The sequence below is a fragment of the Nicotiana tomentosiformis genome, chromosome 12 (assembly GCF_000390325.3).
Source record: "Nicotiana tomentosiformis chromosome 12, ASM39032v3, whole genome shotgun sequence".
Classification (NCBI taxonomy): domain Eukaryota; kingdom Viridiplantae; phylum Streptophyta; class Magnoliopsida; order Solanales; family Solanaceae; genus Nicotiana; species Nicotiana tomentosiformis.
In genome coordinates this window covers 80,354,658-80,371,693 of record NC_090823.1, presented here as the reverse complement: position 1 = coordinate 80,371,693, position 17,036 = coordinate 80,354,658, and the positions used below count along the sequence as shown (strand labels likewise).

The 17,036-nt window shown below is 36.9% G+C and overlaps 1 protein-coding gene and 1 long non-coding RNA gene across 4 annotated transcripts; both read right to left on the bottom strand.

The window, feature by feature from the left end:
- Positions 1-385: 385 nt before the first annotated feature.
- On the bottom strand, positions 386-2,622 carry LOC117281610 (uncharacterized). The gene is made up of 2 exons (XR_011412672.1): positions 1,061-2,622; positions 386-748 (listed from the first exon to the last, which is right to left on the bottom strand). It is a non-coding gene; the product is annotated as an uncharacterized lncRNA (long non-coding RNA).
- Positions 2,623-4,793: 2,171 nt separating this feature from the next.
- Positions 4,794-7,646, bottom strand: LOC104116799 (S-adenosylmethionine synthase 3-like). 3 transcript variants are annotated; one of them, XR_011412901.1, is made up of 3 exons: positions 7,219-7,646; positions 5,242-6,530; positions 4,794-5,130 (listed from the first exon to the last, which is right to left on the bottom strand). XR_011412901.1 is itself a non-coding variant. In XM_009627733.4 (2 exons), exon 2 carries the CDS (start codon positions 6,522-6,524, stop codon positions 5,343-5,345), a length of 1,182 nt encoding a protein of 393 aa, XP_009626028.1. In that variant the 5' UTR covers positions 6,525-6,530; positions 7,219-7,645; the 3' UTR covers positions 5,189-5,342. The 3 variants fall into 3 exon arrangements, 2 of the variants coding, with proteins under 2 accessions (XP_009626028.1, XP_009626029.1); XM_009627733.4 differs by lacking the exon at positions 4,794-5,130 and having other exon boundaries at positions 5,189-6,530; positions 7,219-7,645; XM_009627734.4 differs by lacking the exon at positions 4,794-5,130 and having other exon boundaries at positions 5,189-6,525; positions 7,219-7,645.
- Between the last annotated feature and the right edge of the window lie 9,390 nt (positions 7,647-17,036).

The window sequence follows — 17,036 nt, the reverse complement described above, 5'->3', positions numbered from 1 at the left end:
GACTCTCATGTGAGATAAAGAAGGTGGCTTGTTGTAAAACATCTCATAAGGTGACTTGTATCCAAGTACAGAAGAGGGAACTCTATTGATTATATAAACTGTTGTCTCCACACAATGTCCCCAATATTGGATTGGTATATGCCCTTGAAATTTGATAGCTCTGGCTATTTCCAAAATGTGTCGATGCCTCCTTTCCACCACTCCATTTTGCTGAGGAGTGTATGGACAAGAGCTTTGATGTATTATTCCATTGGGTTAAAATAGCTCCTTACAACTATTGTTAAAGAATTCACTCCCATTGTCGGACCTAAAAACGTTAACTGTTTTGCCAAATTGTGTCTTAACCATAATCAGGAAATTTTTAGCAAGAAAACAACATCAGATTTAAGTCTCATTAAGAACACCCAAGTCCATCGTGTATAATCATCAACCAAAGTAAAGAAATATTTCATCCCATTGTGAGTAGGAACTCTGCAGGGACCCCAAACATCCATATGAATCAATTGAAAACTATCTATGCTTCTATGGTGACTTATTGGAAATGACATCCTGGTTTGTCTAGATAATGGACAAACTACACATTTATTTAATTGAGGACTTGTACAACTCTTTAGACTATCAATACTCCTGAGTTAACTACTGCAAATGAGTGATGAATCTTCTGTGTTTGATATCCCCCTGTTGTAGACAGGATGTATAAGTCATCTTCCTCCCTACCAATCTCCTTCACCCTCCTAGACAAGAAATCCTGGAAGACAGAATGTAGGAAAGAAGCCCATAAAACAATTCAATTCTTTTGTCACTTTAGACATAGACAAAAGGTTGAACCTAAAGGCTGGTACACAAAGAACATGCTGAAGTATATCACCTCCCGTGAGTTGACTGGTCCCTATATGTGTCACTGAGGCTAAGTCACCTGTAGGCAATTGCACTTGTCCTGCTTTTCCTAGTGTTTCATTATGTAACAAAACCTTATTACCAGTCATATAATTCGTAGCCCCTGTATCTATGATCCACTCAAAGTTTTTGATGTTATGAAAACTATTACAAAATTAGTTACCTGCCATGTGTGCACTGGCATCATTCCCAATAATTGTTCTGTTCAGTGTTTGCAAAATTTGTGCAACTTGTTCCTGAGTAAACATTTGAGTAGGTGCTGCAGGCAGTGGAGTAGGTCTTGCAGGTGTGTTTGCAGGCATTCTATTTCCCTCCAGTTGAGCTACAGTTGCTTTGCGTTTGGCCTTGAAATCTATCGGATAACCAATGAACTGATAACAATTTTCCTTTAAGTGTCCTGTTTTGCCGCAATGATCACATTTCATTAGCTTGTAACAACCTTCCTTGGTATGCCCTTTCTGGTGGCAAAACTAACATTCCAGATTATAGGTCCTCCTTGGCTTATTGCATGAATGAGCTGTAAACATAGATGTTGGCTCATTGTATCCAGAATTCCCAAAGTTGCTCCCAATCGATCTCCTACTTTCATCTTGAATAACCATTGCATATGCTTGATTAATGGTTGGAACATTAGGCATTAATAGGATCTGTCCTCTAGCTTGCTCAAAACTATCATTCAGTCCCATTAAAAATTTCAATAGACGTTGAAATTCTAATTGATCAACATACTCTTTGGAAGATGGTGGTGGGAGGATTGAATCATACTCTGCCCACAAATCCTTCAGCTTTGTAAAATATACGGACACAGAGGATGATCCCTGCACTGATATGAAAATCTCCTTATGTAAATAGTAGAGTCTCGACGCATTTACCTTGTCAAACCTTTCTCTCAATTCAGCCCAAACCGTCTGTGAATTCAAAGAAAACAATACACAAGTGTGTAATTCCTTGCTCACATTACTCATTATCCATGAAGTAACAATGGCATTACATCTCTCCCATTGATTCCCCAATTCCACACCAAATCAGCTTTGCATGTGGATCCATCAACGAGAGAGAGTTTATTTTTTCCTAATAATGCGACTTTCATCGCGCGACTCCAGATTGTGTAGTTTTCCATTCCTATCAGCAGCAGTCCGGACATCGATCCTGGTCCATCACATGGATGTAGGTAAAGTGGATGATTGTGATCGAAATTCATTGTTCCTCCTCCAGTCGTGATACCAACGCCGATGTTCACGATGGCTCCGCCGAACTCAGAACTGTTCAAATCTTCCCCAATCGCCATTGCTCACGCAGAATTAGGGTTCAGCAAAAAACGATAAAAATTGAACAAATTCTCTCGATTTTTCTTCAATTCCATGAAAAATCCCTAGAATCATTCAATCATAGCTCTGAATCAGACAACCACAACTCTGATACCATGTTAGATTGCTGAATTGAGAAGAAGGATTGAAGAACAAAGATGAACTCAGAGAGAGAAATGAAGCTTCTCGATATTTTCTCATTCTTAACAGAATCTGTACAGTGAACGTGTGTATATCCAACTGACTAATGTGATAGTTGTCAACTAACTAATTATGTTTAACTCTAGTTAACTAATAACAACCTACTAACTATAGTTAACTTAAGTAACTTCACATATAATCTCATTAGATTAAGACGTAAATATTTCCCCGTTTGGTTTGGACACCATGGTTTTAAGCTTCTTCGTTGAGGAATTATATTCTTCTTCCCATGAGGAATTGGTATCATCTGTGTTTGTTCCATCATCTTTTGGTTGTCTTGCTGTTGCATGTTGTTGTGGTGCTCTTGGGGTAGGCATCAGTATTGTTTGCTGAGAGCTTCGGGCTGCTTGGCCATGTAGCATTTTCTGGGCATTCTACCATTGTGGTGGAATGAGGGTACGTGCTAGAGCTTAGGGGCTGATGTCGAAGGTAACTTATGGTTTCAACCGAATCCTGTAGCTTTTGCGAGAACCATGTATATGTGTTAAAAAATTATCCACTAAATAAGTATAAGTAATAGATTTCATACCCAGTAAATCAATTGTACTGTGGTAGAAACCCGAACTCGAACCCAAAATGTTCATATTCTAGATCCACCTTTGCTAGAGCTTGTTGGTGTTGTGGCTGGATCGTATTAAATAGGAGAATCCCCATTAGAGGTATTAGTGATAAAGGATTTCACCGTTGGTCGAATCAGCTGGTATTGTTGTTAATAGAATTTATAGTTGGTTCACCACTGTTAACCATGGATTCATCAAAAGGGAAAGTGATCTTGGCACTGTGTGTGTGGGAGTTAGTTTGAGGTGGGGAATCTTCAGATGTTGATAGAAAGGCTGGTTTGTCTTATATTCATTAATGGTTTTCCATTATAGTAATTACTGGGGTAGGGAACTCTGTTTCAAATCACATTGTTTGGTTATTGCTGGTACAGATGATTAGGTAATTGTGTGTTCAAATCATCCGCAGGGGTATTATATGCTGATATGAGTTGCCCATGCTCTACTACAGCATCAAGTTCATATTGTGTATTGTTTTGGTTTGTTAACACGTGATCAAATGCATTGGGGAGCTGAGTTAAAATGGTGCAAATATCCATAGCATTAAATGCCATGGATATCAATGATTCTGAATGGTGCAATTTTGGTGAGTCAATTGTTGGAGTGCTTAGCTTCGGATCACTGGAATGTTGTCAATTTGAGGGAGCTCGTTCCTTTTTTCTCATACAGACCTAACTATTGTAACTTCTCTAGTTGGGGATAAAGGCAAATCAGTTATCTTTGTAGGTTGGTACTATTTGGCACATGTTTTGCATATATATATATATATCTATATATATACCTTGATTGACGGCTGGAGTACTGTTTGATTCCTTCTTACACTACCTTCGAGTAGTGTTCACTAATCAGAATGTGAATTCTTAAGGTTCACAATATGCATATTCTTTGCATACTTCCCCTCGTAGCGGCGTTTCCAGGATTTTAAGAAGATGGGTATACAAAGAGGTAGAACCAGAATTTATATTTGACGGATTTAACCTGAACATTATCTTTATCATAGAAAATAGGCCATTAAATAAGAAAAAGTAAGAGAAAAAAACAAAAGAAGAGATCACTACTGAGAAGCTTTCAAGAATAATTACAAAGAAACCGAAACAAAAATTCATTTCCAAAGCAACTTCTCAAACTTATTCCTGATTTCAGAGATGGCAGGAGGCTCATGTTTATTTTGCAGATGACTTTCGTCAGAGCACAAAAATAATACCATAATTTAGAGAATAAGTATGAGGAGTGGGTTGCTCTAGTGGTGAACACCCTCCACTTCCAACCAAGAGGTTGTGAGTTCGAGTCACCCCAAGAGCAAGGTGGGGAGTTTTTGGAGGGAGGGAGCCGAGTGTGTATCGGAAACAGCCTCTCTACCCCAGGGTAGGGGTAAGGTCTGCGTACACACTACCCCAGACCCCACTAGTGGGATTATACTGGGTTATTGTTGTTGTAGAGAATAAGTAACAGCTAAGAAAGAAAGCCCCCCCCCCCGTTGGGATTATACTGGGTTATTGTTGTTGTAGAGAATAAGTAACAGCTAGGGAGCCGAGTGTGTATCGGAAACAGCCTCTCTACCCCAGGGTAGGGGTAAGGTCTGCGTACACACTACCCCAGACCCCACTAGTGGGATTATACTGGGTTATTGTTGTTGTAGAGAATAAGTAACAGCTTAGAAGAAAGCCCCCCCCCCCCCCCCCCCCCCAAAGCCATCGTTCAGCAGTTACATCTATCGGAATGCATCCATTTTCTCATCTTGACCATAGTAATGATGCTGTTGAGGAGGGAAATAGCAGCAACTGCTTGTATTTTGAAAGGCCTAAGGTGTTATACAGTTTGAAAATTATGATTCAAGACCGAAATATGACTTTTCCATTCAATGAGAAATCACGACCAAGCCAAGGAACCTCAACAAGAAATGACGCAGATGTAAGTGTTACAAGTCACTGCCACTATCATGACAGTTTGAAGGTTATACCATTTGTTACTTTTTCATCAGAAGGTAGGAAAGAGATGCCAGAGCTGTTGAGAAATAGAATTAGTTTAACCTGATTTTGTTAATAACTGACTTGCTTCTCTTCAGCCATGGCGCTGCACACTTTTCAGGAACACATATTGACAGATATTCAAGTGATTGTAAATTGACTATCATTCTCAAAGTGTGATTTTATTTACCAGTAAAACAACTACAGATGTTCCTAAATCCACCCCCCTCCACCCCAAACCCCCCAACCCCACCCACGCCGTCCCAACCTTCTTCCTTTGCTTTACAATATTTCACTTGGACAGTAAACCACTACAGATTTGCCTAATTCAAGTGATTGAGGCATGACTGCGACAGGAAAGCGTCAAGAACAAATATATTACTGAACAAGCTAATGCACTGCCCTGCAGACGCTTAATCTTGGTGCTTTTCCCATTTGAGGGGCTTGACAAATTCCCATGTGAAGTCAGGGTCATCGCGTCCAAAGTGACCATATGCAGCGGTTTTCAAGTATCTGTCATTGCCACCCCTCTTCAGATCCAAGTTAATGGCAACCATTCCAGGCCTGAAGTCGAAGTTCTCCTTAACGATCTTCAAAATTTCCTTGTCGGAGACCTTGCCGGTGCCATAGCTGTCAACAAATACAGACAATGGCTCAGGCATACCAATGGCATAAGAAACTTGCACAATGCATCTGCGAGCTAGCCCATTTGCTACAACACTCTTTGCAGCCTGCCTGACAACATATGCGCCACTCCTATCAACCTTGGTTGGGTCCTTTCCCGAGAAGGAACCACCACCATGGGCACCCCAACCACCATAGGTGTCGATGATGATCTTACGACCAGTAAGACCAGCATCACCATGGGGTCCACCAATCACAAATCGGCCAGATGGGTTAATGTGGAATATTGTCTTCTCATCAAGGTACTTCTCAGGAACGACTGGCTTGATGACATGCTCTTTAATATCTTGTGCAATCTCATCATTTGTAACAGTCTCATCATGCTGAGTTGAAATGAGAACAGTGTGGACCCTAACTGGAACCATTGCACCAAACTCATTGTAGTACTCGACAGTAACTTGGGTCTTGCCATCAGGCCTTAACCAGGGACAAGTACCATTCTTGCGGACTTCAGTGAGGCGGGCACCTAGTTTAGTCGCAAGCACATGGCTGAGAGGCATAAATTCAGGGGTCTCGTCAGTGGCATAGCCAAACATGTGCCCCTGATCACCAGCACCAATCTCCTCCGGATGTTTGGTTAGATGGCCATGGACAGCTCGAGCAATATCAGGATCTTGCTGCTCAATGTAGACAAGGACCTTGCAGTTGTCAGCATCGAGTCCCACATCTTCAGAGACAAACCCAATTTTACGACAGGTATTGCGCACAATCTTCTCGTAGTCCACATTGGCCTTGGTTGTGATCTCACCAAAGACCATGACCAAGTTGGTTTTGGTGCAAGTCTCACAGGCAACCTTGCTCTCAGGATCTAGCTCAAGGCAAGCGTCAAGAACTGCATCAGAGATCTGATCACAAAGCTTATCCGGGTGTCCCTCATTTACAGACTCAGAGGTGAAAAGGAAAGTGTCCATTCTGCACTAAAACAGGTCCTATCAGATATAAACCAATACATAAAGTAATACTCACAGATGAAAATAGTAAAATCAGTGTTTCAATTGCTAAAACTCAAGCTAAAGAAAAGTGAACACAGAATTTATCAATAAATGCATCACATCACAAACAGTGTACGGCCTGGAAACTGATACTAAAATTCATAACAAGAGTTATCCAGTTTCTTGAAAGGCCAAATTCCTAGGAACATCTGAAAACAGTGAACAACCAAAGAGATCATTTACAACATATTCTCCAATAAGGGATGTTCCTTCCATAGGTTAAGGATAGTAATTTCAATAACCAAAATAATAAAAGGATGCTAATTTGATCCAACTATGACAAAATTAAAGTACATGGGACCATATCTTCATTTTGTCTCTGTTTAGCTGGACCACCAATTTCTTTTTAGATATAAGAGTGTCTATAGTTTGCGAGCTCAAATTTTTGCAATAAGTATTTGCTTGAGCTGTTTTTGGAAGGAAAAAAAACCAAATCTTGTTGCTAAAACTGAAAAAAGTGAGCTGGCAAACTCAGTTTCTCTTAAGTGATTTTGGAGATAGAAAATAAGGATGTTCAAACCAAACTACAAATAAATAAACACTAAAATTGAGCATAACCTAACCAAAAAAGGTTCATAATATCAGACTTGTGACAGAAAATGAAGGGTCTTACAGAAAAAAGCAGTTTTTCTCCAGTTCAGACAGCAATATTAACAACAGTAGTATAATCCCAACAAAATTTATGAAGCAGTTGTTGCCCTCCAAAATTTCCTTTCCTGTATTAGCACTTTCTAGAAACAGATGAGAAAGGTCAATTACTGGGTAAATGGTAATTCGGCCCTCAATTATATATTCATGTCACGTGCCCTTGCTTTGTGGTCACCAGCCTTGCGACTAACCATGGACTTCCACTGGAGTTTCCACTTTGTAATCGATGTGACAATCAAAAACAATTTTTTCTCTATTAAGCTCTTCTTAAATGATTTGTACAAATAGAAACAGCTACTCTTAAAATACTTCTTTTGAAACTTTACTGGCAAAAAAAAAAAATGTTATTTCAATTCAGACAAGTTTGTGTTAAAACCGAAAGTAGATGTGCAACGCAGAATATTTCTGTTTCATGGATCTGTCTGTTGATGCGCAGGACATAAACCCCAAAGTTTTATAATCTAAAACTATTTATAAATGATAGATTTTAAAGTTTGAAAATATAGAAACACATTATAAAATTAAAAAAGAAATTTGATTGGCCCACTAGGCATGAAAATAAAATGTGCATAATTATATTATAAGCCACAAAACTCTTTATTATAATAAACATTCTAATATAGTACTGTCAAATATTTTAGAAAATTAAATAATGGCTAAAATGGAAAAATAAATACTCATTTTGTTCCAACTCTCAACTTATAATCCACTTTAGCCCTAGATTCTTTTCCTTTCACCAACCGTCTATGAGCTTTCTCCTCTTCGTTTCTCCCTTATGTGAAAGTCTGAGGCAACTTGTCTGAGTTAAATTCGAAATCTGCCATTGAATCACTTGTTGGTGCTGAAAATCAAATTTGGATTAAAGAATAGCGTTTGTTCATTCAATTCACTGTCACAAGGGGTAGGAAGGACCTCTAGTCTATTAGAATCCCTAGAGTAGTAAAATATATCTTTAATTCATTTTATATATAACTAGCACTAGTCAATATTTAATATCACATATACATGTCTTTCTTCCATAATATAAACCAATCATTCATCATAAATTCAATCCTATTCGAGAATCAAGCACCGAAACAGCTGGAAGGTTGGCTTATAGTTATTCAATACAGATACCTCCCTCTCCTAACCAACCCTTGTACGAAATACCCAATTAGTTTAATTTAGAACATTCGCTACAAAATTCAATTTTTGAGTGACTTTATTTTTTGAGTTGGAATTCTTGAGTTGAAACAACTACGACCATTATTTGCTACCTGAGAAACGAATTTGAGAAGGAAAATTCGTCTGCCGTTGACGAACTTAAATTCGATTACAAAAATGCGGATTCGAAATTTTTGAGTTCGAAATTGTTTGGGTGTTGCATCTTCTTGAAAATTTCTTAGTGAAGCATAAGCCTGAGAAGAGCTCATTTGAAGCTGAATTGATGCACTTTGGTTAGAACATTATGGACAGCCATTGAAACTCATTTATGCTTGAGTTTGGAAATTTGAATTTTTGAAAGTGGAATTTATTTTCAGTTGTTGTTGTTGGATTGGATTAGTTACTCCTTAAGGAATTTGAAACTCAATTTTTGGATGATTTGACGTAGATTTAGGGTGAAGCTTGAGCTACGGTTCAAAGGAAAATATGAGTTTCTGGCATGTATAACTGTGTGTATATCTATGTATCCACGTGTATTCCATGTGTATCACATGTCCACCCCTTGTGTATTTCTTGAATATTTGTGTATATCCATGTATACATATATGTGATATGTATGGATATACAGTAAACTACATGTGTCACAAAAATATTTTTCCAACACAATTGCAATTACGAATTTTGACTTCAAACTAGTGAGAAATTACCTCAAATCTTCTTCAGATTTTGTCTATTGTCTCATCTATATTTATTTTAACGAATCCAGCCACATCCATTGAAAAAATTCATTTTTCTTCTAAGTATTTCAAATGTTGCTGTTGTCGAAAAATGGTAAATGATATTTTTGTGGTTATGTCGCTCGTAAACATTTTATTTTTTGGTATGTTTCTGTAGATATCGCATTGTAATATGTAGATTAATAATGCAGGAATTGTAATAGGATTGTTTTTATCAGGATTATTAGTTTATTGTATAAAAAATAAAATATATAGTATATACCTAAATTTGTATTTGGTTTAAAATTGTGTAAGGGCTTGGAAAGGGGTTTGAGGTGACCCTCAGGGATAGTTTTGTTATTTTGAATGCTTTATTCATATATATATAATTATGGTATTGCTTTGTAATGACATGATTAGTCACTTTGAGTTTTAGTATTTTATTTCGCGATTTGAGACCTTGAGTAAGTTTCTTTGATATTTTATGACTTGCGTGTATGGTTGGTTTTAATTTTCGAGAGGTTCAGGAGTGTTTTGGAAGATAAATTTGTATTTGGAAGCTTTAATTGAAATAGTTGACCAAGGTTTGACTTCTATGTAAATGACTCCGAGTTGGTGATTTGAAGGTTCTAATAAGTTCGTATGATTATTTTGGACTTGTATATACATTTGGTTCGGCCTCGGGTGGCTCGGGACTGATTCAGTACTTCTGTTGAAAGTTGAATTTTATGACTTAAGAGAATTTCATAATTTGAATTGATTTTTGATTCTTTATTTTGATATTGTTATTCATTTTTTGAGTCTTTGAATAAGTTTGAATAAGATATATGAACTTGTTAGGATGATTGGACGGGATCCCGAGGGGCTCAGGTGAGTTTTGGGATGTTTCGAATCATTTTAGGCCATTTTGGGATTGCTGATTTCTGGTGTCAATGAAGTGAAACGTGATCGCAAAGCTTGTGTCGCTATCACGTAGAAGGAACTTGGAAAATGAAGTTTTGTTCTTCGCGGTCGCGATGAGGAGGACCGCGATCACGAAATGTTGGCAGGTACATCATCGCAGTCACGTGTGCTTGTCCGTGTTCGCATCGAGGTTGGCTAGTTGGTCGTCGTGATCAGGAGGTGTCTTTCACGTTCGCGTAGACGGGACACAATGCGGTGCAAGTTTATGCCCCCCGATCGTGTGACTTGGGGGTTTCCATTAAGGAATTGATGTAAAAGAAGAATCTATGTTAAATTTTATTAATTTTGGCCAAGATCATGTTTTAGAGCTCAAGTTCAAATATATAGACTTATTTTCAAGAAGCACAAGAAGTCCAAGAAGCCCAAGATTGATTTCAAGAAGCCAAGACCATTTCTTCTTAAAATAGGATTTAGTTTATTCCTTTTAGAATAAGCATTTTCCTTTTAGTAGGATTCTAATTTCTTTTCCTTGTAGAATATGGATTTTACTTTTCTTGTCTTTAGTTATTTTATTTTCTTATTAGAATAGGAATTGTAGTCATTAAAGAAGAGACTCTAGGCCTATATAAAGAGTTCTCTTGCCTTGTAGAAAAAAATTACGTTTTTGAGGCTTGCCCTAGTTTTACAATAGAGTATTTTTCTCTATTTTGTCTTCTTTATCCTTGTTTTTGGTTCCAATCAAGGTGGTGATAGTCTTTATCTTATTTTCAATTACGTGTGGTATTTCTTTATCACGTTAATTGATTCCAAGTGGTGACTTTAGGAATTTTATAGTTCTTGATCATTCAAGAACACGTTTCTTGATCTAAATTTATTTTTTTGATATCATAGAATCATAACTTTCCTTGAATCGGTACAGTATAAATATTTACTTGTTTTGAACGAGTAAATAGCCTTTCTTATAGTTCAGATCGTCATCTTTCACTCGTTTTTGAATCATCAGATTCCGAGTCGTAAAACTGATACGCTGTTTCTTGAAATTGGCCCACAAAACCACGTTTTCGTTTCAAGATCTTGATCCTGGTCGGTTGGTTCTTTGTTAACTCGAACAATCACATCAATTTTGGTATCAGAGATATAACTCACAGGTCTACATTGACGAAATTATCATGTCCAAGATTCAACCAAGAGAAGGATTCTTTGTTCAAGAAGATGAAGAAACGAGACAATATGAATCTCTTTTACACTCTAGATGTACCTCCTATGGAAAAGTCTGTTCCCTGATCATTGATCGTGAGAGTCACATAAATATCATTTCTGAAGAGATCGTTACAAAACTTGGCTTGTCAACCAAACTTCATCCATATCCTTACAGCATCGAAGTTGAAGATAATGATGGTTTAGAGGTAACTCGTCAATGCCTAGTCTCTTTTTCTATTGGCAAGATCTATAAAGACCAGATTTGGTGTGACGTAGTGAAGATGGATGCTTGTCACTTATTACTTTGAAGGCCATGGGTGTATGATAGGTGTGCTAAATATGATGAAGACCTTAATACCTATTCTTTTACAGAGGATGGACATAAGATTATTTTAGTACCATTGAATCCCAAAGAAATTGCTAAAAATTTGAAGTTCAATGATGATTCTTTTGTGACCAAATTACAAATAATTGGTCCAATCAATAGAGAAAAGTCTTTGAATGTTGGTCCAATCAAGGAGGAGGAGCATGAACTGGATCTACAAGTTGAGGATTTACCTCCGAAGTTTGATGATGACCCGTTGGAGCATCCCATATGTGAGCTTAACTTTTCACCTAATAGAGATGCTCAATATAATATTAATTTGATTGTTGATTCTATCCTTCCAAACGAGGCAACATATTGCATTAATCTAAAAGTCCATGATATTTTGCAAACACAAGAGGAAGGGTTGCTTAAAAAAGAGTCCATAATGGAGGGTTTGAGTTCATATTTTGTTCCAATTTTTTTTCTTGCCCCCAAAGGATGAATATATTCAAGAATATGTAAGAGATCTCAACACAAATTCCATCAATGGTCATGATCTAGTTAAATATGAACGTTGTTGCTGATGAATTTTCAAGAAGATATACTTCGATCTCCAAGCTTGATCCAATGGTACTTGAATTTGATTCTTCTAAGGGTTTTCGTGGAGCTAAATCGAATTTTCTTGGCATATCCTATAAGCACCACATTAACATGGAGAAGTTCAATATTTCTGAAGATCAAAACAATATAACTTATGATTATGGATTAGTGTTTAAAAATTGATTTAAGAGGATTCATTACAGCAATATTGGTACAAAGTTACTATTGATAAAGTGGTGTTTAGTTTGGCCACATGCTAAGCTTTGTTACAATAAGATGAAGCTCTTTGACAAATTAAAAAAATGCAACTTAGAGCCCGGTGAATATGAGTTCAATCAAATTGCCCGGTGAATATGAGTTCAATCAAATTATGGAAATTGCCAATCTTGTGCTATTTGTGGAGCCTTTAGACTCGAGGAGGAGTCTTTCTCAACCAGGGGAGAATGATGTAAAAGAAGAATCTATGTTAAATTTTATTAATTTTGGCCAAGATAATATTTTAGAGCTCAAGTTCAAATATATGGACTTATTTTCAAGAAGTCAAAGAAGCCCAAGATTGATTTCAAGAAGCCAAGATCATTTCCTGCTTAAAATAGGATTTAGTTTATTCCTTTTAGAATAAGGATTTTTCTTTTAGTAGGATTCTAGAATCTTTTTCTTGTAGAATATAGATTTTACTTTCCTTTTATTTAGTTATTTTATTTCCTTATTAGAATAGGAATTGTAGTCATCAAAGAAGAGACTCTAGGCCTATATAAAGAGTTCTCTTACCTTGTAGAAACAAATTCACGTTTTTGAGGCTTGCCCTAGTTTTACAATAGAGTATTTTTCTCTATTTTATCTCCTTTATCCTCGTTTTTGGTTCCAAGCAAGGTGGTGATAGTCTTTATCTTGCTTTTAATTGCGTGTGATATTTTTTTATCACGTTAATTGATTTCAAGTGGTGACTTTAGGAATATTATAGTTCTTGATTATTCAAGAACACGTTTCTTGATCTAAATTTATTTTTTTAATATCATAAAATCATAACTTTCCTTGAACCAGTACAGTATAAATATTTACTTGTTTTGAACGAGTAAATAGTCTTTCTTATAGTTCAGATCGTCATCTTTTGCCTCATTTTTGAATCATCAGATTCCGAGTCGTAAAACTTGAGATACATTGTTTCTTGAAATTGGCCCACAAAACCACGTTTTCGTTTCAAGATCTTGATCCTGGTCGGTTGGTTCTTTGTTAACTCGAAGAATCACATCAATTTTGGTGTTAGAGCTATAACTCACAGGTCTACCTTGACGAAATTATCATGTCCAAGATTCAACCAAGAGAAGGATTCTTTGTTCAAGAAGATGAAGAAACGAGACAACATGAATCTCTTTTACACTCTAGATATACCTCATATGGAAAAGTCTGTTCCCTGATTATTGATCGTGGGAGTCACATAAATATCGTTTCTGAAGAGATCGTTACAAAACTTGGCTTGTCAACCAAACTTCATCCATATCCTTACAGCATTGAAGTTGAAGATAATGATGGTTTAGAGATAACTCGCCAATGCCTAGTCTCTTTTTCTATTGGCAAGATCTATAAAGACCTGATTTGGTGTGACGTAGTGAAGATAGATGCTTGTCACTTATTACTTCGAAGACCATGGGTGTATGATAGGTGTGCTAATAATGATGAAGACCTTAATACCTATTCTTTTACAGAGGATGGGCATAAGATTATTTTGGTACCATTGAATCCCGAAGAAATTGCTAAAAATTTGAAGTTCAATGATGATTCTTTTCTGACCAAATTATAAATAATTAGTCCAATCAATAGAGAAAAATCTTTGAATGTTGGTCCAATCAAGGAGGAGGAGCATGAACTGGATCTACAAGTTGAGGATTTACCTCTGAAGTTTGATGATGACCCGTTGGAGCATCCCATATGTGAGCTTAACTTTTCACCTAATAGAGATGCTCAATATAATATTAATTTGATTGTTGATTCTATCCTTCCAAACGAGGTAACATATTGCATTAATCTAGAAGTCCATAAAATTTTGCAAACACAAGAGGAAGGGTTACTTAAAAAGGAGTCCATAATGGAGGGTTTGAGTTCATATTTTGTTCCAATTTTTTTCTTGCCCCCAAAGGATGAATATATTCAAGAATATGTAAGAGATATCAACACAAATTCTATCAATGGTCATGATCTCGTTAAATATGAGAGCGTTGTTGTCGATGAATTCTCAAGAAGATATACTTCGATCTCTAAGATTGATCCAATGGTACTTTATATTTATTCTTCTAATGGTTTTCGTGGTGCTAAATCGAATTTTCTTGGCATATCCTATAAGCACCACATTGACATGGAGAAGTTTAAGATTTCTGAAGATCAAAACAATATAACTTATGATTATGGATTAGTGTTTAAAAATCGATTTAAGAGGATTTATTGCAGCAAGCGGGGTTTAGTTCGGCCACATGCTAAGCTTTGTTACAATAAGATGAAGCTCTTTGACAAATTTGAAAAATGCAACTTAGAGCCCGGTGAATATGAGTTCAATCAAATCATGGAAATTGCCAATCTTGTGCCATTTGTGGAGCCTTTAGACTCAAGGACGAGTCTTTCTTAACCAGGGAAACAACAACAACAACAACAACCCAGTAAAATTCTACTAATAGGGTCTAGAGAGGGTAGTGTGTACGCAGACCTTACCCCTACCCCGAGGGAGTAGAGAGGCTGTTTCTGAAAGACCCTCGACTCATAAAAGAAAAAAGACAAAAGGACAAAAAGGAGATCATATTAGTATCACAACAGCAATCATAGGGAAAATAGGAACACCATTAAATCCAGAAGAAAGGTGCAAAGCAAAGGGAGACAATATTAGTATCACCACAACAATCATAATAAAAATAGGAACACCATGAAATCTAGAAGAAAGATGCAAAGCAAAAACGATAACTAGTAAATAGGACCTGCACTGAAAAGCGAAATAGTAAGACACAACATTGCGAGAATGATGTAAAAGGAGAATCTATGTTAAATTTTATTAATTTTGGCCAAGATCATGTTTTAGAGCACAAGAAGTCCAAGAAGTCCAAGAAGCCCAAGATTGATTTCAAGAAGCCAAGACCATTTCCTTCTTAAAATAGGATTTAGTTTATTCCTTTTAGAATAAGGATTTTTCTTTTAGTAGGATTCTAGTTTCTTTTCCTTGTAGAATATGGATTTTAGTTTCCTTGTCTTTAGTTATTTTATTTCCTTATTAGAATAGGAATTGTAGTCATCAAAGAAGAGACTTTAGGCCTATATAAAGGGATCTCTTGCCTTGTAGAAAATAATTCACGTTTTTTAGGCTTGCCCTAGTTTTACAATAGAGTATTTTTCTCTATTTTGTCTTCTTTATCCTTGTTTTTGGTTCCAAACAAGGTGGTGATAGTCTTTATCTTATTTTTAATTACGTGCGGTGTTTCTTTATCATGTTAATTGATTCCAAGTGGTGACTTTAGAAATTTTATAGTTCTTGATCATTCAGGAACACATTTCTTGATCTAAATTCATGTTTTTGATATCATAGAATCATAATTTTCCTAGAATCGGAACAGTATAAATATTTACTTGTTTTGAACGAGTAAATAGTCTTTCTTATAGTTCAGATCGTCATCTTTCACCTCATTTTTGAATCATCAGATTCCGAGTCGTAAAACTTGAGATACGTTGTTTCTTGAAATTGGCCCACAAAACCACGTTTTCGTATCAAGATCTTGATCCTGGTCGGTTGATTCTTTGTTAACTCGAAGAATCACATCAGGAATCGCTGTTAGGGATTTAAGTTATCCAATTTTGGTATTTTAAGCTCATTTTCACTATAATGAGTTTTAGAGATAGGGAAGAAGCCATCTTGGAGATGGATTTCACCTATATTTTGAGGGTAATTAATTTCTACTTGACTTTAGTCATAAATCTTGATTTTTCGTGAATTTCTACACATAAAAAAAAATTTAAAGTGAAATTTGAAAATCACTTACCTAGTGACACTTGATGAAAATGGCCCTTCAAAAAGTTCGCAAATCACCCAAGCCAAGAGAAAATATGATTAAATGAGCCTAAATCCTGAAATGAAACTTATATTCTGCCCAGGTCCTTCCTCTTCGCGATCGCAGAAATACCCTCGTGATCGCTAAGGCCAACACTGCCACCGCTAGAATTTCCTTCTACGCGATCGCGAGTGTCCACACACGATCATGAATAATAACAACCCATGCCTACGCAAACGCGATCTGAGCCGCGTGAATGCGAAGACCAAAACCCCAGCCCCTATAGAACTTACTATTGCGCGATCGCGAAATGCTAATGCGAACGTGAAGCACAAGCTTCCAGGCCAGCCCCCTATTACCCATCGCGATCGCGACACTTTTCACGCTAACGCGAAGCTCAACCAGCATCCCTTCTGTGATCGCGTCCCTTCTTCTGCGAACCTGAAGAGCAGCTCAGTCCCTGTACCACATAACACTACACGATCGCGTAACGCCTCTGCGATCGCGATTCACACCATATAGCAACAAAATCTGCCAACTTCAACCTTGCTCCGTGTGGTCCGATACTCACCTGAGCCACCCGGGATCCCGTCCAATTATACCAACAAATATATAAACATAATCCTGACCTACTCGAGGTTTCGAAACACATAAAATAACATCGTAATCAAGAATCTCACCCTAAACCAAATTAATCAACTTCTAAATTTCAAACTTCTTCCAAACTAACTTTGAATGCGACGAATCATACTTAGACAACTCGGAATGATAACAAATTTCACACACAAGTCCAATATGACAAGCCGAACCTACTCCCAGACTCAAAATGCCAAACATGGTCCGATAATCCAAAGTCCACCCCAAGTTAAACTTCAAAAACTCTAAAACC